This window comes from Symphodus melops (assembly GCF_947650265.1).
Source record: "Symphodus melops genome assembly, chromosome: 13".
Classification (NCBI taxonomy): domain Eukaryota; kingdom Metazoa; phylum Chordata; class Actinopteri; order Labriformes; family Labridae; genus Symphodus; species Symphodus melops.
In genome coordinates, this window is record NC_136703.1 from 5,194,983 (window position 1) to 5,221,281 (window position 26,299).

The 26,299-nt window shown below is 41.5% G+C and overlaps 1 protein-coding gene across 2 annotated transcripts in view; it reads right to left on the reverse strand.

Moving 5' to 3' along the window:
• Nucleotides 1–687: 687 nt before the first annotated feature.
• Nucleotides 688–26,299, reverse strand: part of lamb2 (laminin, beta 2 (laminin S)) — a 42,512-nt gene continuing 16,900 nt past the window's right edge. The window contains exons 5-36 of one of the 2 annotated variants that reach the window (XM_079359062.1): nucleotides 24,869–24,942; nucleotides 24,505–24,693; nucleotides 24,087–24,150; nucleotides 20,833–21,035; nucleotides 20,615–20,735; nucleotides 20,104–20,292; nucleotides 18,405–18,584; nucleotides 18,022–18,134; nucleotides 16,829–16,908; nucleotides 15,853–15,988; nucleotides 15,612–15,770; nucleotides 14,964–15,091; nucleotides 14,388–14,520; nucleotides 14,101–14,293; nucleotides 13,728–13,871; nucleotides 13,088–13,319; nucleotides 12,681–12,850; nucleotides 11,817–11,852; nucleotides 9,670–9,894; nucleotides 9,337–9,554; nucleotides 9,140–9,236; nucleotides 8,384–8,565; nucleotides 7,765–7,955; nucleotides 7,394–7,578; nucleotides 7,011–7,252; nucleotides 5,964–6,167; nucleotides 5,191–5,335; nucleotides 4,545–4,752; nucleotides 4,274–4,415; nucleotides 3,324–3,500; nucleotides 3,061–3,220; nucleotides 688–2,305 (exon numbers count right to left, since the gene is read on the reverse strand). In XM_079359062.1, the coding sequence (XP_079215188.1) occupies nucleotides 2,169–2,305; nucleotides 3,061–3,220; nucleotides 3,324–3,500; nucleotides 4,274–4,415; nucleotides 4,545–4,752; nucleotides 5,191–5,335; nucleotides 5,964–6,167; nucleotides 7,011–7,252; nucleotides 7,394–7,578; nucleotides 7,765–7,955; nucleotides 8,384–8,565; nucleotides 9,140–9,236; nucleotides 9,337–9,554; nucleotides 9,670–9,894; nucleotides 11,817–11,852; nucleotides 12,681–12,850; nucleotides 13,088–13,319; nucleotides 13,728–13,871; nucleotides 14,101–14,293; nucleotides 14,388–14,520; nucleotides 14,964–15,091; nucleotides 15,612–15,770; nucleotides 15,853–15,988; nucleotides 16,829–16,908; nucleotides 18,022–18,134; nucleotides 18,405–18,584; nucleotides 20,104–20,292; nucleotides 20,615–20,735; nucleotides 20,833–21,035; nucleotides 24,087–24,150; nucleotides 24,505–24,693; nucleotides 24,869–24,942 (5,057 nt within the window). In that variant the 3' untranslated portion in view covers nucleotides 688–2,168. The remainder of the gene's footprint in view (nucleotides 2,306–3,060; nucleotides 3,221–3,323; nucleotides 3,501–4,273; nucleotides 4,416–4,544; nucleotides 4,753–5,190; nucleotides 5,336–5,963; nucleotides 6,168–7,010; nucleotides 7,253–7,393; nucleotides 7,579–7,764; nucleotides 7,956–8,383; nucleotides 8,566–9,139; nucleotides 9,237–9,336; nucleotides 9,555–9,669; nucleotides 9,895–11,816; nucleotides 11,853–12,680; nucleotides 12,851–13,087; nucleotides 13,320–13,727; nucleotides 13,872–14,100; nucleotides 14,294–14,387; nucleotides 14,521–14,963; nucleotides 15,092–15,611; nucleotides 15,771–15,852; nucleotides 15,989–16,828; nucleotides 16,909–18,021; nucleotides 18,135–18,404; nucleotides 18,585–20,103; nucleotides 20,293–20,614; nucleotides 20,736–20,832; nucleotides 21,036–24,086; nucleotides 24,151–24,504; nucleotides 24,694–24,868; nucleotides 24,943–26,299) is intronic. The other variant, XM_079359063.1, reaches the window with a different exon arrangement.

Below are 26,299 nucleotides of genomic sequence, written 5' to 3' on the forward strand. Positions count from 1 at the left end.
TGAGCTTCATTGGCATGACAGAACAGCAATTATGATCAACAAATATAATAAAACACACATGAACATAACTATGGACCACTTCCAGGTTTAAGAAACATTAAGGGTAATTTAATGTCTTTCAACATATTTTGCAGCTTGTACTGCACAGACATTTCTCCCCACATCTAAAAAGATAAGCTTCTGGAGATCTCAAAGATGGCTAAACTCAGGATAGAAAGCTAGATATAAAGCAACTATTGTGAACTTAATATGTACAGATATAGCAAAGATTCAAATATAAAAAATGTAAATAAAGCAGCGTGTGCACTACTTTACTACTTTAAAAGGTTTTTTGCATTGTAATAAGAAGTCAATTTGTGTTGCTTTCTGAAGCAAGGGGTCTTTTAATTCTGCCATTCACTGTTATCACACATAGCTGGAAGATGTGGATAAAGTCTGCCAAGACGACGACTGTCAAAGGACTCATCAATGTCTCGCGGCAGTGCTCAATAAAAATAGCATCAGGACATCTTACACCCTAGCACACCCTTAGATGATTGCATGCACATTCAGGCCACAAGACAGCGAGGTTAGAAAGAGTGCCAGAATACACACACAGATAAAGGGATTTCTCTTTGACTACAATTAAGTTTCTCAAAAAAAAATCCTCAAAATAGAGACATACTGTATATAGGAATACACTGCAACTTTTATTCAAAGTGTGTACAGTTCCACTTTATTTCTTATTAGATTTTTTTCTTTGGCAGTTGCTTGTCAACACAATGTGTCTGAGGGAGGATTGGCAATCTGTGGGAAATATTCTTACATCGCTACTTTTTTTGGGGTTGTTTTGTTTGGAACACAAAATAAAAGGTCATACAAATAGTTCATGAGTACATGTCCAAGACTTTAAGGCACACAGTGTGGAGACTGTACTTCCTTTTTAGTGAATAGTGAATACTATTTAGTGAAGCATCAAACACTGCAGGTCACAAATATTCCATCACAGTACATGCAGATAAACATTCACACACCATGCATCGCTGGTATAGATGTATCAAGAATGATCCTGGCAATGAAAAAGAGGATATTTTAACAATCTGGTAATTAGACAATTTGGTAAATATCACTAATATTTGGAGATTATATGAGACAGGGGGGTTGTTAAGTGGAGGAAATATCTAGCCTGGTTGTATTTGAGTTGCATTTTTACACAGATTTATGTGTTGAATTATTTTACTGACATGAGCCCAACATGCAGGGGCTTGCACAAGCAGCCTGTCCAAGTTTTCAAAAACAAAAAGACTCAAGAAAGTCACAGATAAAGCTTGATTGAATTGATGACATACAGCGGTGAAAACATTTTTTTTCTGCTTTTAAACAGATAATCACCCAGGCTAAACTGCCAGCATACACTATGAGCATAAACTACTATCAAACGTATTCCTGTGTGACAGTAGTGGACAGCCACCCTCACACTCCAGGCAGAGGTGCTTGTTGTGCTAGCTCTGTGTATTGTCAGAAGAAATATAGTCAACCCTTGTCACATACATAGAAAGGTCCTAGCTTTGATTCAAAGCCATTCGTATACAGGCAGATGTGTTAACACATGTGATTCCATTCACAAACAGTTTGTACAGTTTTTTATGAAAATACTTGAAATGCGTGTCCATGAACAACACATGTAAGCAGTATTACACTGTCTGATGCAGGTTTAATGAAGGTGTCTTGAGCACAGCTCAGGTGTCACTCCCAGTAGTAACAAAGCCTTCTTAGAAAACAATATGAACATGTTGATTCTGAAACAGTCACCCCAGGTAAGAAAACAAATGCATAGTTAAATAACAGACTGTTTACAATGGATAACATTGATCAATTTTGAAAGAGGAAAGTCAACAGATGTTCAAAGAACATTATGAAATACATTTTCAGATTATTTTCCAAACAAAATTGTGCACTCAAATTACGATTGAAAATTAAATATGAGATTTCAGACAACCTTTTGTTGCACCATGGCTATAAATATCTAAATGATAGCAACTGTATTAAACACATTCATAACAGACAAACAGACTATGCATATTCACTGACACATTTTTGGATTGTCTTCTAAAAGTCTATTGTACAGCGAGTGAATCTGGAGAAAACGGCAAAAAATCCAGACAGTCCTTATGACGTGGAGAAGTGAATTACTGGCATGTGTTGTAGATTTGGATCTGATTGTTGATATCACTGAGGATGCCTTTCATCTTTTCCTCCAAGCCATCCAGCTGACGAGCTTTTCCCTCCAGCCTCCTCTGGTTGTCTTCATAGTTTTTCTCCAGCTCTATGGACAGCAGGAATTTAAAGAACGGTTACACAGCAAGACTTTTGAGATATCTGGTGTTAATGTTGGTCATTCTTGAGAATTTCTACTTAACCAAGTGTTGTGTTTTATCCAGAAATAGTAGGCTGCCTACAACTCTTTTTGAATGCCAATTTGTTTCTTTTTCCAAAACTGAGATGACAAACAATATCAGCTCAAATATGTCATGGTAAACAATATAATGTTGAAGGCGAAGTGGCTGTTTCTATTTATAGTTCAGACTTAAAAGAGGTATCATCTATATTGAACATTGAGGTCCCAAAACAGTGCAGGGGTGGAACTGGACAGTTTGGAGACAGTGACAGAGAGGAAAATCACAGCCATCCCGGACAACTCTTTCCCCCCTCTCTACGATGAGCTGTGGTAGAAGAGCAGCTCTTTCAGCCAACGCAGTTTATAGGTGTATAGTATAAAGGTGTTACTTTATACTATCTAGTTCAAATTTCTAAATACATTATTTTCACTCATATGTATGCTCTTCTTGTTTTTGCACTGTTGCAACACTTGAATTTCCCCTCAGGGGGAGAAATAAAAGATTTTCTTATCTTATAATCACATTCTTATGATTTGATCAAACATGCAATGCACCAATTTATTTGACAAGGAAAAGAAGAAAATAATGACTTGCATTGATTTCAAACGCTTCTTTTTCTACATCTCAACAATACACACACAAACACACACACACACAGGCACACAGAGATTTTAATAAGCACCTGCTAATCTCTGCAGTTTGTTCTGGGCATCTCTCAGCAGCTCCTTAGCTTCATCTCTGAGGCTCTCCGCTCTTTTCTTGGCATCCTTCACAGCTTTGGCCTTTGTGTCGACCCGCTGCTGCACCTCATGGTATTTATCTGTCAGCTGGCCGTCCAGAATCTGGGCATCAAGACATAAGTGAGCTCTTTCTGTAACAGCTGTGTATAATTTTTAATGATGCAAGGTTTGGCACACACACACACACACACACACACACACAAACCTGCTTGGCTTCGTTTGCCTTGTCTCGCGCCATGGTGGCGGTCTCTTCTGCGCGGGCTGCAGCCATGCTATTGTTGGCACGTTTGGTCTTCAAGGCGGTGATCTCCTGTCCCAGTGCGCCCAGTCGGTCCATGGCATCAGTCAGATCCTTCTCACTGTTGGATGTCTCCGACTCAATCTGAGGAGAAAAGGTCCAAAAGAAAGTAATTGTGACCATTCCTCAGTAATATCCTCACAGCACACCTTATGTTTTTCATGCTCATGTTCATCGGAGATTTCTGATTTGTACGCACTATCCTGTCTTCACAAGAGGATCACTGTAACAATATAATCCAGTGAAACGTTGTTGTTTTTTCCATGTGGAAAGTAGGAATAAATTTCTCGAGGCATTTTGTGGAAGTGAGACGTGCATGGTTTTCATTAACCTTTTACTTATGGTGCTCCTGTTGATTAAACCTACAGTACACAAGGACTCTAAACACTTTTGGCAGGTGAAAATATTTAAACAACCCGTACAAATTGATAATTTTATAGCAAAAAAAGAAACTATGCTTCATGAGAACTTTACACATTCAGCAGACATAAAGCATCCTTCATTTGGAGTTGTAGGACCAACATTCGTTTTCAGGGGGGCTTTGTCTATCTGTCCACTAACTCATGGAGATGCATTGTTTGCGTTGGAGATGCGTTGTTTGCGCCGACTGTACACTGAAGTGTACAGTCGGAGTATTTTTCCAGAAAACAGTGACCTGCTACCACTAGAATGGAGATTGCAGATGAAAGAGAATCAAATTGAACATGTAAAATCAAAAAAAGCTGAGAGGATATAAACCTATCAATAAGAGGAAGTGTGACAATTTGCACTATGGGTAGATAATGTAATTATTTAAAACGCCAAGTAAACAACTTTTTATCTGCAGCGTTTTTTTTTTTCTTTCTTTACTTGCATACCTGTGCCAGACGAGCCTCAGTGTCTCCAATATCAGCTTTGGCTCTGGCGATGGCCTTTTCTGCAGATGTCTGTGCAGTCTTAGCATCCACCAGGGCCTGTTTCACGGTCTCTGCTGTGGTCTTCACGCCTTCAGCATTATGTCTAAACAACAACACTGTTACTGACAATAACTGGCCTTCATAGAGGATGAACTAATGTGGAATACACTTTGTTAGCACACATAATTCAATACAAATGCATTTATGTAAAATGTGCTTCTATTCTGATTACCTTGCCCTCTTGGCATCAAGCAGCAGTTTCTCTGCTTTGCGAACATCATCCTGTGTTCGCTCCAGGATGGCGTCCACATTGGAAAGGCTACGGACCCGTTCCTTGATTTCCTGAGCGAGGTGTCTGATCTGTAGCGGTGAAGCTGGGATGGAGAGTTCCAACACGCGGTTAGCCACTGCTTCAATGCTGTCTGGGTCTGCTCCGTCCTCTGAGAAAAAAAGACAGCAGAAGTTACTCTGCAGGGCTGATCAGAGGCACCATGACTGACCTACAAGTTAATGGTCAATCTCAAAAACATGTGGAAAATAGGGGTGGAATAACGTATTGACATAGCAACATAGTCAGACTGCTGGTGATAATCATCAATATTTTAAAAACTATTCTGGAAAGAAGTAAACAGCAGGATTACAAAAGAAGAAGAAGTAATAGACTAAGAAGCTGTTAAATGAATAAAAAAAGTTAAAGTGTGAAAACAGGTGAAACTGACACATGGTGAATATATCATTATCACAGTAGCTTAATATTTTTGTTATTGTTGGCCATGTATCACCTATCGTATCCTATCTTATCCTGAGTTACCCTGTGATTCCCACCCCACGTTTAAATGCAGGATATCGGTATATAACCCACACACTGTAAGACTCACGAGTGAGGAATTCTCTGATCTGTTTGATGAGGTCTCTCAGGTCGTCATTGGAGCGCTCCACTTTGTTCTTGGTGGCGGTAGCTTTGTCCAGAGCAGCTTGGGCTTTACTCTTTGCCTCCTCAGCTTTAGTTTTAGCATCTGCCACCTGAATAAAAGTCAGAAATGTTTATAGATGACTGACAGATACTTATTCAAAATCGTGTTCACAGTCAGTGCTTTCCGGACTGGTTTTCATCCTCTTATTTTAAGCTGAGATCCCAGAGTATTGTTAAGGTGATGAATTCTTCCTGTTTTGGTTTTTGGTGTGCCCACTCTCATACCATTCTGTTTTGTCTAAGTCCACAGGCTTATTCAAAATACCCAGGCTGCATGTGCATGTGCATGTACACTATGAAAAGGAACACCTACAGATGTAAATGTGTGTTCATCTGTAAAGAGTTAAATCCCACTCAGTGGAAATATTCAATAAAACACATATAGGAGGAATTGTAATGGATTCTTTTTTCATGATCTATGGAGGGAAAATAAAACATTGACAATATATTTCTTTTTTTTTTAAGTGTGCCTGATTTGGAGAACAGCATTTAGCTCCCATATATTCTGAGAAGATATCATCAAAGTGACAATAAACTGCATTCACAAAATGTATCTTTTTCCTGTGTTTATTGGCATTAAAGCATTAAAGAATTCTAGATTAGAATTGAAACAGTTTGCATATTTTATTTATTAAATAGCTTATTTCCAAAAGTTCAGTAACTTATCATGTCCCTTACCTTGGTAAAGAGTCCTTCCACATCCTCCATGGCTTTATTCAGCTCAGTCTCTGCATGTTTGGCTCTCTCCAGAGCATTGTCAGCTAGTGCTGCAGCACCCTTACAGTTCAGTCCTCCACAGTGTCGGTTCCCTTCGTCGTCACGGCAACCCACACCCCCACACGGGCTTTCCTCACAGGTAGCATCACCAGGGGCTCCACAAACCTGATGGGACAAGAGGACATGAAACAACTTACTTACTTCCAAGAAACTATTAGCTGTATGTATGTTGAACTGAAAAACAATTTCCCCTCACTTACCATCCCATGAAGCTAAAATAATAGCTCAAATATGGTTCATAATAATAAGTGGAAACAGATGTTTTCTGTGTTTTCCCTTGTAAATTACTATTCAATAAAATGTACTGTCTGTGACACTGCATGTTAAATGGAAATAAAGTAGAGACAAGGAATTACCTATCAGTAAAGCAAAAGAGATGAATTTGAAAGTTAGCCAGCAGGATAGCCACGGCTAACTTTAGCAACAGCTAAAACTTACCTGGCTGTTTGTAGGCAATAAACAAAATATCCAGTCTGATTAATCAACATTCTATTGTGGACAATACTAAAAAATAAAAATTAGTTTAAAAAAACAGCGGTACTTGTTATTTCAGTTCTAGGCTATGGTGGTAAAAGTTATTCTGAGTTTTATGTGAATGTAGAATTTCAATTGTAGAATGTTCATGTGTTTAAATATAAATAGTGATTAGATATTCTCACAGAATCCCAGACACATGAACTTTGGACTATTAATTATAAACGTAAGAGTTGTCATAAAAAAGAGGCTAGCTTTGGAAAAACAGTTTTTTTGCATCTCCTGTGTTTTTCGGTGAAAGATTTAAAAGGAATCACAAATTTGTTTTAGATGGTATGTAGCTTACCCAGAGAGAATAAAGTAATATTTTATTAGTTTAACTGCTTTTGTCGTGACCCCTCTCTGACTTTGTCTGTTTCGATATTAAAATGTATCAGAGCAAACAGCGGCTTCAAACTGAAGAATGAATCAAACCTTCTCATTCAGCTTGTTCATGTCAAGGCCCTGTGTTTTGGTGTTAAGGTCTCCGAGAGCACGTTTGTTGGCAGCATTTTTCCTGTTGAAGTCGTCCTTCTTGGCACTGATTAGACGCTCAGTTCGGCGGCGTGTGTCCGCAGATTGGCTGACCGTGCTGGGTTTGGTGGTTGTCGATTCATTGGCACGGCGCTCTGCATCTTGAGACTTGTTGTAGGAGCTACGGATGCTATCGTATGCACCTGTAAAAAAAAAAAAACGTGTATTTTAAGTTACCACATTTCCGACCTCTATTACATGTAATATAGGGGCACTTATAGAAGGTTTGAGTGTGAAGTATTCTTGGTTAAAGAACTTGGCTCTGCCTTCCCCCTTATGCTCACCAAGGAAGTTAGAGTTTTTCAGGATGTCCAGTTGACGGTGGAGCTGCTCTGAAGTAAGGTTTAGTTCTCTGGCCTCTCTCTCCAGAGCACTCAGCTCCTTGCTCGCCTCAGAGTTGCTGTCCTGCACAATGGTCAAGTCTCCCTCTACACGATTCAGGGCGTCTGTGGTCTCACTGATCTGCGCCCTTCAGAGTGAATTAATATGAAATGTATCCTGACAAATCCTGTGATTTCAAATGCAATTTCTGAGCTAACTTTAAAAACCTGCTAGCGAGGATGAAACACATGTGACTATAAAGCACGTTCTCTTGTCTTTTAATCCTCTTTCATATTGCTTCTCAAGCAGAATAAAATACTTGAACTTGCTGTACCTTAGATCTTCAATAAGCTCCATGAGTGTAGAGACGGCTGCAGCAGTGGCATTGCGTGCGTTGACAATCCCCTGAGCCTTTGCCAGCTTCTCCTCCAGATCTCTGAAGGCTCTCTCATAGGGCCCAGTAAGCCCTGTGGTCTGAAGCTCATGGGCACGCTCTGCTAGAGTCTTTGTACGCACTGCCAGATCCTGTTAATGTGGTAAAATTATGAGGAAAAAGATCACGGTTGACTCCTGACAGACAGACAGACAGACAGACAGACAGACAGACAGACAGACAGACAGACAGACAGACAGACAGACAGACAGACAGACAGACAGACAGACAGACAGACAGACAGACAGACAGACAGACAGACAGACAGACAGACAGACAGACAGACAGACAGACAGACAGACAGACAGACAGATAGATAGATAGATAGATAGATAGATAGATAGATAGATAGATAGATAGATAGATAGATAGATAGATAGATAGATAGATAGATAGATAGATAGATAGATAGATACTTTATTGATCCCGAGGGAAATTCATTGACTAATGAAATCACAATTATTTCACATCAGCTTCTGCAGGCATAGTATTAGACCCCTTCTTTAGCATGCAACTGCACCTGCACAATGCGATCCCAGTCCCCAAAGCACTGGTGACAGGGCTGACAGTTTGGAAAGTGGCCAGAGAAGCCTCTGGCACACTGATCACAGCGGACACCTGACACTCCCTGCTGGCACACACAGTGGCCGGTCACCCTATTGCACTGAGAGGTCTCAATGCCACGCCAGTCACAGTCACAAGCTGGAAGAAGAGAGAAGAAGAAGGAAGTGTTATATTAATATGGTTAAACAGGACATAGTGTGTTGTGTGTTTACATCTACGCTAACTGGTAAAAAGTGCTCTATTAATTAATGAAAACACTTAAATGTCTTGTGCTTATTGTTGTGTTACTGTTTTGAAATGAATCAGATGTATAATAAATAAAATTTTATTTCAAATATGGAGTTAGTCATCTATTTTGTACACCAGTCTTCATTTTCTTTTCCTAATCAACCGAACACGTGAATACAGATATGATTCATGACAACGTTGGCCATGATTTCTGTTGTCCACAGGTTTCTTGTGCTTTGCTTTGACTTATGTTTTGTTAGCTCTTGGTACTTCAATCTCCACCTAACACTATCTTAACACAGAACATAAATCCAACACTATCATTCATTCATAGGGGCTCAGCATTGTGCTTTTGCTTTCTGCAATCGTAACAATTAAATGTAGACTGAAAATTAACCCCGCACCTCTCTAGTGTCCTGTGTATTAGCACAAGTCATTCACTTGTAATAGGGTTATCGTTAGCTGAGTCATCTCAAAGTCTCACCTCTGCACTGCGTCCTTGGGTCTCCCCAGTAGTTTTCCTGACAGTCTGTGCAGGTCTTCCCTCCAAAGCCATCTCGGCACTGACACTTACCAGTGAACTGGACAACCAAGAGTAAATGACAGAAGTTTAGGACATGTCGATTTCTAATATTTCTATCAGCGTGAGATGTTCTTATTGATGTGTGTAGTGTTTCCCACCTCATTACACGAGGAGGTGACCGAGTTGTTTGGATCACAGCCGCAGGATTCGCAGCCCCTCCCGCTCGCCAGGTTCCAATGGTTTGGGGCACAGTGGTCACATGTGAGGCCCATGACGTTTGGTAGACACTGGCACTGTCCTGTGGTCCGCTGACACACACAGTCCTCACGCTGCATACACTGGCTGTGTTCAGTGCCCAAGTGGTTACATGTGCACTCTGAAGGGCAAATATAGGGAAAAACATGCTCATCATCACATTATGGTATTTTTAAAATGACATATCCATGACAATGTTTTTTTTTTTTTTTTTCCCCTATGAATATGCCACTCACTCCTGCAGTTGCGTCTGGATGCATCTCCAAAGTAACCGCTCTTGCAGATGCCACAGTTTTGCCCCTCAGTGTTGTAAAGGCATTTCCTGCACTCTCCGGTCTGCCTGTCACAGGCCTCCATGTCTGACATGTCTATGTTGTTGTTACACTGGCATGGCTGGCAGCGCCCTCCAGGCTGAGAGGGGTTTCCAAAGTAACCTGGGGCACATTCCTCACATCGGGCACCTATGTCAGGGAGAAAAGTAAAAAAGACAGAAGAGAAAAATCAGGATAAAGAACTGAGAAAAGGCAGAGATATGATGATTGCACAATAGCTTCTATTAATTAAGCAACATTTTACTGCAACTGAAAAAGTGCTCCACAGGATTTTTTTAAAGATGTTTCCTGTGTGTAAAATAATCCAGACAGTCATCAGGTCATTTTGGTTCAAGTAAGGATGACCCCACCTTTAAGGACCCCCCACAGGTCTGTAATGGTACTACAATATTTAAGAGGTTGTTAAATCTATCTCTGAACATATCTGTCCTTGACAGAATTTGTATTTGATGGAACCAGCTCACCTGTTAGATCTATACCTACTGTTATCAACCGTTAACTGCTTTTGTTTTTCACGCGAAATCACATGGACTTAAATATGTTAGTCCTTTGTTTGGCTTTACCAATCTCTGCAAAGCATGAAAATCCTCATATCAACACCGTTTTAGAGAAGAATCAGTTTGGTTACTTAACATCACTCAAAAGTTGACCAGCTCTCATTAGTTTTGTTTATTTTTAAAAGATGAAAAATTACTGTAACACGAGCGAGCAGGCGAGGATGATTTGGGGATAAATTCTGTTTGCCTCGAGAAAGTCCACACAACAAAAACATTATGGACAAACACAGTTACATCATAGTTTCCTTTGATAATGTGTATTGTATTTGGTTGAATCTGCTTTATACTACACAGCACAGCCACAACAACAGTCAGGCAAAGAGCTACTTTCTTTAGCCTATAGCCATCCAGGCTGTTTCCCCTTGCTGTTACATGTCATTTTCTCTCCCTTAAGGTCAGACTCAAATCAGAAGTACCTGACATTTTTGAGTGTAGCTTAAAGAAAGGAGCAAAGCAGGAAATTAGAGAAAGAAATCAACAACCAGGTGGGAAACAGGAGAATATCAGGGCTGAGTAAAAGCTGAGTACAGGACAGACAACATGGGAGAGAAATAGGAAAGTGAGAAAAGGAAATTGGATGGGGGACAAGAATGAAGTAGAGGGATCCAAAGGAAAGGTGATCAGGAGGAAATGTTGGGTAGAGAGCAAATAAAATCAGCTACTGTAGTCACCCTACATTGTGCTCAATCTTAAAAGACGAAGAGGTAAAATAAAATGTCTGACTTTCTAACTTTAAGAATCTGCTCTGTTGGTTTTGGGTGAGGGAGTACAACATAGACAGATTTGGACACAAAGAAAGCAGGGTCTTTTTCTTATGAAACTATGATTGATGAGTTGTAACATTGAATGTACTCATGTGCTCAGACCCTTACTCACTCAATAAAATAAATGTAATAACTTCCACTGGCTGCGGAGCTGAGTAATTGTATCTAGACAATTCTTTTTTTTTTAAGTGAAAAACATTGATTCAAAGATCGTCCCAAAATCAGTCATTCATAAAACAAGATAAAAAGTTAAATCTATTTAAAACACAAGAGAAAGAAACTGACCCAGACTCAGAATTAAGCAATACTAACAAACATGAAGCCAAAATACCCTTCACCTTTATTTTGAAGGGGAATTCCTTTGACTGAGAAACCAGACTTTTTCATACAAAAACGACTCTGGGTCAGGTCCTTGTACTGGGAATATTTAGCAGACCTGGTTCAAATCTTGATATCATACAGTATGTGTTGAACCACTTCTAATACAATTTCACCATCAGTTGTTTGTTTCCTAAATTGCCATAAAACGTGAATAAACTCTGAAAAGCATCTAAAAAGTTTGGACACTGTTGTTTGAGCCAGGTCTCACACGTGGGCAGGAGTGCACGCTGGCACAGCACAGCCGACAGGAGGGGTGCTGAAGCCATGCATGGGTCAGGTTGGTAAAGTGGAGGGTTGGTGGATAATACAGAGGGGGGTGAAGGGAGAGGGGTCAACCATCATTACTCACGCTTAAAAATGGTCGCCCCGGAGCGTTTTACAATCCCTGTCCCAGTAGTACAGGGGAAGGAGGAAATGACACATGTTACCATTTCACAGAGCTGATTGAGAAACATCATTCTTACCTTTCGGGAGTTGTATAATCCGGTTTGTCACATGTTTGATTGCTTATATTTTTTTACTCTGAAGAAGGCTTGACTCACCTTGAGGAACTTTTTGATTAAACATTAGATAGAGAGACTACTATTACCCAGAGGATGTTTCCATGACCCTGTCTTTGAGCCAAATATTTCTTTCAATGCACTAAATGCACACAATGGCAACGCTAAATTTCCTATATGTGTATGTTGTTTACCATGTTCAGCATCTTATTTTAAAATGTCAGCTGTCCACATTTGCTAATGAGCTAAGTGCTAGAGTCAGCGCCCAAGTGAAGAGACCAAAGTTTTAGTGGCCACAGGTTCGAGTCTGAGCCTCCACATTGACTGCATGTCATCCTCGCCTCTCCTCTCCAAACACTTCCTGTTTCTCTACTGTCCTATCAAAACACAAGTGAAAATTGTCCCAAAATACCTTAAAATATCTTTAAAAAAAAATTAAAACAAATTTAATGGTGAGATTAACATTACTGACACAGATGACGTTTATCTTTTTAAACCAATAAAGGTATCATAAAGGTCTGTGTTACGATGTGTTTGATGATAATGATGCAGTGCTTTAATGTTTCACAGGTTCTGTACACACACATCTGGACACAAGAGCAAGGACACGAGAACCGAAGAGTCAAAAACAAGAGCTGATAAAAGACGGGAGAATACATAGCAGAAACAAGGAGAGACAGAGCGTCAGAGGAGAAGAGCTGTTTAAGGTTTACCTGTGTAACCTTGGTTACAGTTGCAGATAATTTGTCGGTTACGGTTGTCCTGGTAACAAGATGCAGCAAAGTGGCGACCACTGTTGGGCCCGTCTGGACAGGGGCATGGGCGACACTGACCTCCAGATGCTATGCCCAAAATTGGGTTTCCATAGTAACCATCTGCACACCTAAAACAACACCAAAAGCAACAGACAAATATGAATATTTGCTAGATATTTTATGTATCTAAAATGGCATCCGTTCCTTTAAAAAAGAAAAAGGCAACAATTTGAGGGCAGTGGTTTCTCATTAAACCAACTAAAGTAATATTCTCCAGACCTGATGAAACCATTTGTCTCCTCATATCGGCTTCTTCGTGGTTAAAACTAACACTCCTGTAGCTGGTTATTTCTTATGAGCATCACCTGTCACACTTGTCTCCTCCAGTGTTGTCCCTGCAGTAGATGCAGGCTCCAGTCTTCTGGTCGCACTCATCTGCGTGTCCGTTACACTGGCACAGTCGGCAGCTGGGGAAGCCCCAGTGACCCGCCTGACATCCGTCACAGCGCAGTCCAAATGCTCCCGGACGGCACTGGCACTGACCGGAGAACTTGTGACAAAGTCGAGTCACGGAGCCTTCCAAGCTGCAACCGCAGGCTGAATGGAGGAGCGATAAAGAGAGAAAGAGGCATGTAAGAAGGAGGAGTGGATGACAGGAAGTCAAACAGCAAAGGCAAATTTGTTTATTTCAGATCATTTTTATTTATCGGCTTTCGGGTTAGGGTCGTTTGAGAATGTTTGCCTGCTTAAGAAATTGTTTAAAAAGTCAATGAGCTGTTTTATGAACATGTTTGTTTTCTGTTACAATATGTGGACCAAATTGCATTTATTTGCATTTTGAAAAAATCAGACAACATAAACTTGGCGGGGCTTTCTTGGTGAGGAGTTGGTAATTCATCCTGAGGCTAGACGAGTGACCAGAACCACTGACCCAGTGGTCCCAGTTGTATGTTGCAAACTATTTTCCTCAAACAGAACTGTATCAAGAGGCATTAAATTACTGACCTATGCAGCCTGAGGGTCCAAAGCCATAAGTTCCTGGAGCACATTGGTCACATCGTCGACCAATCACATTTGGCCTGCAGCGACATTGGCCCCCACGGACATCACACATGGAGCTCATGGAGCCCTGGGGGTCGCAGTTACAAGCTGGAGGAGCAGAGAAGAACAGACATAAGGTTACTGAACCTTAAAACATGTTTACATCCTGCACATCACATTCTGAGAGAAAGAGAAACAAAAAATACACTGCTGACTAAAAGCTCAAGACTAATGTGGTTTGTTCTTAGTTTTAGTTATTACAGCACAGAGGACTGCTGGAGCCTGCTGTTCATCATAAACCACATTGAAACCGATAAAATATCCAATTTTCACTCACGCAGAGCGCCGTCATTTATGATGGCAGACATGCTGGTGATGAGTTTGGCACAGGTGTCACTCATCAGTGGTCGGGTCACACTCTTCGCCCCCTCATAGCAGCGGTACCGCTCGTAGGTCTGCTTCCTGATGTTAGAAGCTGGATCCCCGGCGTTAAACATCTCCATGGAGGAGTGGCGTGGCATCAAGGCAATCTGGAAAACAAAACGGGGTATTTTATCAAGAAATTGTATTCTCATTCGTCAAAAGAAAGATCCCTTTTCAAAGGAAAACTAAATCTCATCTCACAGAGTCCATGAGGATGACAGCGTTGGCAGCTCCGTTGAGGATGCTGTTGGCATCCTGATAGCGTTTGAACTCGAAGCGGAGGGTGTAAGTAACTCCTCTCTCCAGACACACGGGCTGAGGAGGGACCATAAACCTGAAGAATGGAAAGACCACAGACAGTTACAGTAACTTGCATGATTTTTGGATGCATGTGTGGCCCTTTTTCAGACTGCCGTTTCAAGCTGCAATATTTACACCCCTCAGACACTTTGACTTCAGTCGGAATGCAATGGTAGAGAAGAAATGATCCCTCCTTTGTATTGTCTTCAGAGGTAGTAATAGAGGAGCTACAGAGGCCAGACGGTCTCAGCGAAGACAGGAGGGGAGCACTCTGTGTGCATGCATGTCTGACTCTGTGTCGATGTGGAGCTCGCACTTTGCCGTGCTTCCAAAACACCAACATGCAATAAGAATTCACAGACTTGGGCATCAATATAACGTCGTCATGAAAAAAAAAAATCCTCGTTACAAAACTTTAGCAAAAAAAATAAAAAACAGTCTGAAAAAGGCTTATGTGTGTGTGTTTGGATCACAGACCGGGCTCCAGCAGGCAGGGAGACGGTGATTCTGTCATCATCTGGGATGGTGTTTCCACAGGGACTGCTGGTAGGAATCAGGCCTGGGCGGACCACTGTTATATGCACCTCCTCCCAGTCTCTGGGCATCTGGGTAAGATTTCAGTGACATTTAATATGCAGTCAAAAGCAGTCTCATCATAATATACATGTATGATAGTATGGAAGAGTAATGTGCTCAACATGTAACACATGCATGACTTACAGGTGGAGTGCAGTTACACACAAGACCACCAACATGTTCCATAATGTTAATAATCAGAGGAGGGCCGTCTCGAAAGGGGAGACTGCTCACATGTCAAGGAATAGTTTTAAGACAGACACTTATTCATCTCTTTAAAGAGAAAAATATTTTTACAAGTTTGAGCCAGTATAAAAGCTAGCTTAGCATAATATGAAAACTGGAAATAGAAGAAAGCTAGCCATGGTCTCCGAAAAGGTAACCTATCTACCCCTAAATTAAAATGGAACATCATCTTGCTAAATGATATCCAAACGAAAGGTGCATTTCACCTCTATCATTGTCTAACCTCTGTCATCAACTATTTAACTTTGATCTGATGTGTCTTCCTAGCAGACATGATGAATGCTCGTCTACAAACGCACAGACCTGTGACTCATAGCGGACCAGCAGGTCATATTCCATGGAGTAGGGAATGTCAGTTATGGTAAACTCCAGGGTGCCACCTTCAGGTACCCGGGCAAACCCAATGCCCGTCCATGTGGCGGGGCGACCTGGCTGGTGCTCTCTGGTCTCCAGTGTACAGCCCTGAGGATTTAAATTATTCAGACTGTCATTTGATCCCGTACGACACCCACAGGATCACTCTGAAATCACAAAGTTGGCTTACCTGCCCCATTTTGGCCAGCTCAGCCTCATACAGGAAGTGATCCAGAGCCATGAAGTAATATCCAGATTCCACCTGGGTACACTGGCGTCCTGTCATGTAACTACGGCAGCGACACTGACCACTCTCCATGGAGCAGCTATAAACAAAGACATAAATAGTTTTGGTAATTTACATCAGAAAAGTTTCTACCCAAAATTTAATAATAATAATAATAATAAAATGCTTTTTTTCAGGCCTGTTAGCATTTCTGTGAGGATGTGCTAATGCAGAGCAGCGCTTCGAGTTCTAACGTCAGAAAAGTTTCTACCCAAAATTTAATAATAATAATAAAAACGCTTTTTTCAGGCCTGTTAGCATTTCTGTGAGGATGTGCTAATGCAGAGCAGCGCTTCGAGTTCTAACGTCAGCGACAAGCAACGATCTCCAGTGCTGAAAAATTAAGCCAATGCAGAAGTGCAAAAAAACTGCAGGTGCTCAGATATCCAATTTGCAGCTTGCTATAAACTATGACTTCAGTCTAGACAAAACATTTCCTCTTGTTAAAGATTGTAAGAGGGATAGCTTTTTTGTCTGTTTTGTTTTTTTTATATACTGTATATATTTGGGCTCGTTGCCTTATATAGAATAGCTGAAGCAAGGCAGGAAATGTTAGGAGGAAAGTAGGAGGGCCAAGGTCTGATTCGAACCCAAAGCCACTGGGACTATACCCTTTATATGAGGCTGAATCTCGTCGGAAAACATTCAAAGTTTTTTCAATTCAACCATCAGCAGTTTAACTTTGTCAGCCTCATGGTGGAGCTAGAGGTCAGGAGAGCTCAACACCACAGTCAGGAGGTTGCAGCTTCTGGGGAATGTATGAGTGTAAACACCTCACTGACAATAGATCTAATAGTTGCTTACATGACAGTCGGGAACAAAGTCATCCAGCAATACTTCATGTATACGCATTGTGGATAGAAGCTACAGTATCACTCACTGGTTGTCCAGAGCTCCTCCGATGTCACACTCACAGCCTCTGCAGCCGTTCAGGTCGTGGCTCAGAGCCCAGTGTTCAGGCTGGAAACACAGAAGGACAGACAGAGGACAGGGCGTGATTGATGGACAGAAACAGAAGAGGACAGAGCAAACACTGAGCAGACAGACAGCTGAAGAGTTTCAGACAGACATGATGCATCACCCTCCATGCTATTACCGAGTGGGAGGGGAACTTCCACCGCAGTTTGACTATCTGTGCACTATATCTAACTCTCTAATCCAATAAAATCTCGGTCATAGCTTCGGGGCATATCATTCCTGCCAATTTTCTGTCCGACACTGTGACATTTTCTAAAAACAGCTGACTTAACAATGTGAGTAATGTTTTGTTTTTTTTGTTTAAATAAGCACTTTCACTTTTTAAGTTCAGCCTGTTTTGGGTGAAGTCGGTACTTTGTTTGGTAAATTTAGTGTTTTTCTTTATAGTGTCATGTAAGAAGAATATGGTTAATTTATTAACGTTCAGTCAAAGGCAGGATGTTCTTCATCTGTTCGTCGTCTTGCTTGTGATACATCATGCACGTTTGGAGAGTTAGAGATGGAATATTTTGATGACGTTCACTTTTTAGCATGTTTAAGTGGCCTTTCTGTTGAAGTCCCTACACTTAATGTTGTGTCTTCTTCCATTCTGACCAATGTTGACTTTGCTCTTTTTGCTACTTGAACAAGGCTTCAAAGGACTTATCAGAGGACAGGCTCCACTTTGGGTGCAGGTCCAGGCCACTGACCATTTTAGGCCGGCTGTAACCAACACCTACCGGACAAGCCTCAAATCCCTGGACTAAAATTAGACATGGTGCCAAGGCAGGAGCTCACATTCCTGCCTCCACTATTCCTGGCTGAGGGGGTTTGGGACAAGAGGCTGAATTATAACAGGAAGCTGATCACCAGCAGAGTGGGAGGAAAATATGCGAAAGAAAATTCACAAATGATGTGATCTTCTATGTTTTGGAGAGCGTAAAATGTTGGTAAAAGACTTAAAAGAAGTGGTCAAAGAGAAACATAAAGGGAGAACGTTTTATCAATGGATATGAAAGTTGGGGGACAAGAATGATATCTGAAGGATGTTTTGGTCATACTAACACCAAGAGGCGTGGAGAGTGAGTAGACATAAAACACATTTCACAGTCTTACCAAACACTGGTCACAGCTGCGTCCGGTGACAAGGCGCTTGCAGAAGCAGTCTCCGCTGACCGGGTCACACTGGGAGTTACCCGACACTGTCCCCCTGTGATCACAGCGGCAAGCTGGTGACAAACAGCAGAGGGCAACATTGATGAGATTTCTCAAAGATTGATATTCAAAGCTTTTTTTTATTTTATATATGCAAAGTATCTGGAAAAAAAAGTTCATCGAACACAAACATTTCAGATCAGAGGGGAGAGCAGCTGTTTAAAAGGAGAGTCAGGTAGCAAGCAGGTGGGAGCTGTAAACAGCCGAAGAAAAAGATGAAAACGTCCGGTCAGCAAGCAGCCTAGTCTTTGTGTTTGTGTTGTTACAACGGGGACTGTACTCACGTTGGCATCCCAGAGGGCTTTCTGCACTCAGGCCGAAGTAGCCGCTCTTACATTTGTCGCATCGCGGACCCTCGACGTTTGCTTTGCAGCGGCACTGACCTCCCACCATGCCGAGGGAAGGATCCGTGTGGCTGTCGCACATTCCTCCATTCTCCGAACCATCTGGGTCGCAGTCACAAGCTATCAGGGAGACAGAGAGGAGTGTCATAATGCATGAAGAGTATCACTTAAAGGATGCAATTCTACACATAGATCATCTATTAACTTGCAGTATAGTATAGTAGTAAGTATGTATTCTCAAATCTGCACACGCTACAGATATCATAATACTACTAAGGAGCCCTGTGGTCCTTAAACATGTTTAAATGACATCCCCCTTTGGCCAGACTCAGTATCTTTGGATTGTTAGATATTAACACGTGATCCATGAGATCCAGAAAAAAAGACTGCAGATGTTACTGGATCAGTAGCTGACTATTATTAGAGCACCATTTTTTCTACCATTAAAAAACTCCTCCTACAAGTTTAATGAAATCTTCACCGAACATGAGAACACAGAATATGAGCCGAAATAAAGACATATGATCACTGAGGTATATTTAACGTCTTAGTTAGTATACTTTAGTTTGGTGCAGACACAGGGTGGGCATGCCATGGTCAGTTCAGTAACTCTTAAAAATGTACAGTATGTGTGTTTGCCACTAAATTCAAGTAAAATGTGTGGATTGTAACCTCTGGATATGGTGTATATCCCATAATAATCATGTTTGAAAATTAACAGATTTCTTATGGTGTAACCGCTGACTTTTTGTCAAACTGTGATTGTTAAAATGATGCAGAATTATTCTTAGTGGTCCTTTTATGCAACGATAAGATGCACAGAAAACCTTCAGTGGATAACTTTGACAATGAAGAAAGTTTTAAAACATCATTATTGGAGCATCGATAGCCTCGCAAATATGTTTCGCCCCCCAATGTACAGCGAGGGTTCGAATCTGACATCTACAAATCATCCTTTATTTTTTTCTCCCAACATTTCCTGTCTCTCTTCAGCTGTCCCATCTAATAAAGGCCAAACATATTTCTTTAAACAAACCCATCCTTATCCTCAGTCAATTTCAGGAGAAATATTAACATTAAAATTGCATTTCCAAGAAACGTGATAGAGAATGACACTTACAATGTTTAAGTAACAGTTTCATGACAGAGTAAAAACATTTGACCCATTAAATGTAAATAAGAACATTGCAGCAATCAAGCTGAGACTTAAAAAAAATTACTTCAATTAGCTGAGAGGCAGAGTCATTACAGCAGTTTTGATGATGAAAAATGGGCCTTACCAGCAAAATAAAAATCACTGACTTCCTGTTTTGATCCCTTTCACCTCATACACAAAGGCCTGAATCACACACATGCACAAACAGGACCTGCGGACATGCATTCGTGGAGTGATGTCAGAGTAGGGCTGCTCCGCAGCGAGCGCACCAGAGCAGTTGGTGCTTCGGTGCCTGGCTCAAGGGCAAAGCTTGCTGCCCCAATGACCGGACTTGAACACAGGCCGTCTGCTTGGAGGACGACACCCTGTGTACTGGGGGCGTAACTTAACAGCTGGGCCTTCTGCAGCCTGTCATACACATTCTCAACAAGAGACACCATCACAAGTTATATTTACCGGGAGGAAACACAAACACACACTCACCTATGCAGACTCGAGGGTCCCTGATGTCCTTAACAGGGTCTTTGTAGTAGAAAGGTTTGCACATCTCACAGTTGCGTCCCATGGTGTTGTGCTGACAGTCATCACACACTCCTCCGCTGCCATTACCCGTAGCCAAATACACCGCCATGTCAAAGTGACACACGCTGGAGTGGCTGTTACAGTTACACTCTGGAAAAACAACAACAGATCTCTTCAAGTTATCAGCTGACTTATTGCTTAAGTAATGATGTGCTTTTTGTCTCATACCAAGTCTGGGTTAGGTTGCATGACTGTTGCTTCAGTTGGCTTCAATGTTTAGCTTCAAACTAATATCTGAATTTATAAACTCTAACAACTGGTCAGTAAAGGCAAACATTTATCAGTAAAAGATAAACGAAAGTATTTTAGATTTGAATCAGCAGAGGTAACCTCATGATGGTGCTAGTAAATCTAATCTGTGCTGTTTTATCCCTGTTTCTGAAGCCTCCTCCTCCTCCTCCTCTATACTCACTCTTGCAGGCGTTGCTGTTGCGTCCCTCGGCCGGTCTCCACGGCAGGTCGTTGTAGAAATCATCACACTGCTCACAGTTCAATCCTTGGGTGTTGTGGTTGCACACACACCTGCCATGAACCTTGAACAGAGAGGGAGGGACAACGTCAAAGTCAAAAAACGGTAAAATCAAAGGGGGGGAGAAAACTGCTCGTGAAAACTGAAGCATCATCACTCACCATTCCCTCGATGTCGTTCCTGAAGCCTTCAATAGGGGCACATTCTGAGGCGTGGCCATAGCAAAAGCAGTTTCCACGTACGACGAGCTCATAGATGGCGTAGTAATACTTCTCCCTGATTTCAGCTCGAGGGTCCAACAGGTTGTCTCCCAGTGTGTGAAGTTTGGTGAAGTTCACTCTCAAGTTGGTGATCTTAAGCTGGTCTGTTGAGGGGAAGGACACACAGAGAGAAGTGTGAGGAGAAGAGAAATGAATGTATGAATTCAGAATAAGACTTCTTATTACATGGACGCTGGAGATGAAGTGGTTTCAGAGGAGATGTTGTCTCTCAGTAGATGGTATGATAAAAGTTTTTTTTTTTTTTCAAATATTTATATTTATAATGTTTATTTATTGAATTTTTACAGTTAAAATCCCATTGGTCACATACCCCTGCTGCATTCACACTCACATACATCCACACACATGCATACCTGAGGAGAGAGGCGCCATCATTTCACAACTCAAGGTTCATAGTGGTACAGAGATTATTGGAGAAAGTACCCGGATATTGTATCGTATATATATTCATCCATCCTGCCCTGACTCATAATCAGCAGACGATCCAGAGCATAGAAAGATGGATGAGTGTTATTCGGCATGATAAAAGTTTTGATACATTTTTTTTAAAGACATCAGCTAAAAATGGGTAGAAAACAACAACACAACACAAAGACGACATACACAAACTCCCACCTCACAAAGCTCTGAGCCCAAACAAGAAGCGGAAGTCAAGGCCAGTGAAGCATGACAGAGCAAGAAGTGTGGCAAAGGATTATGGGTGAACAACAGCTTATGATCCAGGATGATCTGAGGATTAGTCAGACCTCTGACTTTTAAGGCAACTTGTCATTTTATTAAGCTTCAAAAAGGGTTAATTCAGCTATGGGTGTATTTTTTGGTCTAAAAAGTGAATTCAACACCAGACAACGGGCTGACATATTGGCTTGACCATTTGAGAGCATGCAGAGTGTCTGCAGCACATCCCTCATGACCTCAACTTTTACTACTGCAGTTTAATGAAAACATAAATAGTCAGTGTCCTCCTTCAATTAAAACATGGGAATCCTCCAAATGTGATGCTTGTTCAACACTGAACACAGTCCAAAGATGATGGATGACAAAGGAATGTGGTGGTGAAAAGGTTTCTCCCACATCCAACCTCTTTATCCTCTCAACCTATCTCAAGAACTTTTCTATCAGGGAGACAGATCGCACCTCTGCAGAGATGTTTGTCAGTGCTTTCACCTTTTTAACCTGCTGGAAGAGCCAATGGTCACAAGTTCTCCCCTGCTGATACAGTCCAGCTGTTCAGCAGTAGCCCTCACCCAATAACACACACACACACACACACACACACACACACACACACACACACACACACACACACACACACACACACACACACACACACACACACACACACACACACACACACACACACACACACACACACACACACACACACACACACACACACACACTCGTTTATCTTTATCTGTAAACGTCTTAGCAGATTTCAATGGAAGAGGATTCATGTTTTCCATGTCCAACTATTTGTGTGGTTTCTTCTCGACTTCTTTGCCACGATGATTCACACATTTGGGGGAAGATGTCACTGGACTCATGTCTCTGAAAACATAATGCACAAATAATGCAAAGGCTCTGATATGCACCCCCCCTCCTCCCAGGCTGAACCTCGGGTCAACTCCTCTGTGCTTTTGAACATGTTTTAAGACTCTACTTAAAGATGGTGGTTACTAAAAGATGTTTGGCAAACTGAACTGGAAAAATAACTTGTCTAAGGCGCAATGGACCAGTTTCAGCCGGTAAGTCTCAAAAGAAAGTGACAGTGTGAAGACTTTCTGTTTCAGCACAATGATGCTTTCTGCTTTATGGTATCTACTCTCCATCATCCATGTATTAATGTCTGTTACATTTCCTGTCTGATCGTTTTTCTTTAGTTTGTTTTCAGACGAACTGTACTGGATGAGGTGGATGTTAAATGGTTGATGGTAATGGACTTGACATTGTATCTTACTTTTATAGTCTTTACTCAAAAGGCTCAGGCCTACCTATTCACACTCGTTCACACTCTAAAGTGAGCATCAGAAGTAACAAATCCATTCATACGCCGCAAGTGTCGTCCTCAACGACATGTCAGACGTGATTGCATGAGCTGGGAATCGCACCCCTGACCTAACTTCCATCAATCCCCACTCTCTCTCTCTCCTCAATTTCTAACGCTATCCGTTGTCCTATTCTAAATAAAGACATCAATAACCACCCCCCCCCTAAAAAAAATAGAACACAGAGAGATTGTTAACGCCTTTTTTTTCTGGATCTTTTCAAAACATACTCCCCCTGGGACTAACAGATTTAGGTGTTACCAAGGTTTTTACTTTTATAGAAGGTTATGATGAAAGTCAAAGTACAGTAGAAACTTGAGTTCAGGACAGCCCAATCAAAGTGGCAAAATATGTACAAAGAAGAAGTTACACCTTAATGGCTGAACTCAAAAGATCCTGATTATCAATTCAAATGACACAGACAGAAACAAAAGCATCATACAGTAACAGCTGACAGTGAATATGAATTGTTCAGCTGTTCAGGGTCTGTAGGGGGGCCACTAACAGTGAGATATTTAGCAGCAGAACAAGACATCCTCTGCTACACTGGAAATCAAGCTTGGGTTTCTGGTAACAGCTCTCATGTCCTGCCAGTCTAAACACGAGGGCCAGGACAGTGAGGCTGTGTGGGAGTCAAACAGCTGCTTTTCACATCTCTCCATGTCCTCCACACAGAGGAGGCCATGTTTCACACCCCAGAGAGAGGGCCTGCTTCAGTCTGTAATGTGCCACAGCAAGATAACAAGAATATAGTGTGTCGGCTCGAGTGTGATTTACTGGATGGGGACAGTTGTGACAATGGCTTACAATAAAACAGAAATAAAGTTCAATAAAACATGTTATTCATGCAAACGTATTGATCTATTATATTTTCAGGAGGTCATATGTACAGTTTAAGACTGTACAGATTATGTCACCATAAAAGTGAAGCACCAACACTGTCAGTCATGATCATATGTATTTAGTGTTAAACCCATTATCTGGAAAAGTTAAGAGGGCTGGAGCCAATCAGCAGCCCAGCATTCTGCATCATCCCATGTTGTCGTACATCGTCTGTCTTCTGATAAAAACAGGAGTGGAACTTACTCTGGATGCTCGGGCTGTACGGATCCTGAATCCTTATGGCTGGATCCAACACTCTGTAGATGACCTAAGTGAGGACATGCATGTTATGAATACATAAATACAGACCATATGACAAATTAACCATCAGCAGCAACATGGGCAGCATGCTCAAGTACCACTGTATGTTTGAGTGGTATCAATCTTCTCATCTAATTAAAGTCAAGAAAGTAAATAAGAGTATTTCTCAAAATAATCATTAGGTGTCAGGATGCAAGCATACTGTATTTATGTGACCATAGCAACCAAAAAACAAATAGAATCATGCATACAACATTGAAGTATTGATGTGCCATGTTTATATTTGTATTCACAACAGTAGTTGAATGATTGACTTGAGCATGCATTAAAGTGTTGTTTTTGTTATTTCATCAGCTCTCACCTCTCCCTCCGTTGACGGCTCAATGTCAGAGTAGCGCGACTCACAGATGACATCATTAATGTTGCGTAAAGGACCCAGGGACACTCCAGGAAAGTTGGTCGAGCAGTCGTGGGAGAAGTAGCGATAGATCTGCCAGGTGCGACCGAAATCTGCTGACCGCTCAATCAGCATGGCAGCCGGACGGAAAGTCTGCAATGAAAGAGAAGACGTGAAGGCGACAAATATCCCATTTAGAGGCTCAGAGATTGAATATGATTAGTCAGAAAAATCCCGGAGTCTGACATCACGGGAGCTGGTAGCTACTTTAATTTCAGCTACTTGTCGGTGCAGGTCATTAAGAGGACAAGAAGAGCTTAGAGCCCACCTTGAAGGTCATGATGAGGTGAGTGAAGTGAAACTCTGCTTCCAGATCCAGCTGGACAAAAACATCAGACTTCCCTGCGAGAAAACACAGAGAGGTAGAAGTTCATATAAAACCAACATCCTCTTTTACTTTAAGTTTCTACACATTATTCTTAAACCATTTGCACTCATTTTCTAAAATGTCCCCAATTTCTCAATTTTCTTCAATTTCTATTCAGACGAATGAGCTGTGGTGAGTGGAGTAGCAGCAGTGGTTTTAAGGAGTAGCATCTTCCATCCATCCATTATCTATACCGCTTTTTTCCTTTCGGAGTCGCGGGTTGCTGGAGTTCAACCCCAGCTGTCATTGGGCGAAAGGCGGGGTTACACCCTGGACAGGTCGCCAGTGAATCACAGGGCTGACATACAGACAACCAGCCAGACTCACATTCACACCAACAGACAATGTTAGAGTCACTGATTAACCTAAAGAGCATGTCTTTGGACTATGGGAGGGAGCTGGAGTAACTGAAGAGAACCCACACATGCACAGGAAGAACATGCAAACTTCACAGAGAAAGGCTCCCGCCTGACGGGGATTCGAACCAGGAAAAGCTACTTGATAAAAAAACAAAAAAGGGGTCAGTGAGTGGTGCGAGAGAGAGAAAGAGTGCATGTTGTAAGAGCCATCAAAGCTCCTGCATAATGTCAAATATTCTGAGCGTACCTTTACTGAGGATCACTTTCACTACAAAGCAAAGTGGGACTTCCCCAATCCTGCATAATCATTCTATATCAAAGCTTTATCACATTTCAAGCTTCACACTGCACTACTTCATTATTTCTGAACCGCTTATTTAAAAACAAACCACATAAAGCTACTTCCTACACACATGAAGAAGAAAAGCAGACCGGGGGGATTTGTTTTGATGCCTTCTCAGTTACATGTTTAGCATGAACGCACTTTAAGTACATGTCTCCTGTGGAATATACTCAGAATGAATGACAGTGTAAACATGTCTGGCACAGATTACTGTACCTGTCTCATGTTTAAAAAAAAGCCCCAATCAGAGTTTGGGAACTGGCAGATTAATTGGTCAGGCTCTATTTTGAAGAGACACTTCGAGGCTCGCTGTCTGTGAGACGTTCAGTCAAGTGAAACATACTTTAATGTAATGGGAAGGACACACAACAAGCACGCTGAATGCACTTGTTCCACATGCTGTGCCAGTGTCTAATGATGTCAATATGTATGAATGCAATCCTGTGAAATTTCTTTTTCAATTAAAATGTGCGCACAATCCAAACCACTGTTGTCCATATGAAATGGGCACACTGTGCACATCATCGTCATGGAAATGCCACAGCGATGCCTTGGAGGAGCAGTAGCAACCAGAAATAAAAATAGTCACGCTGTTTCCTGTCCCTCTTCTTCTACTGTTTCCCTCTGTTC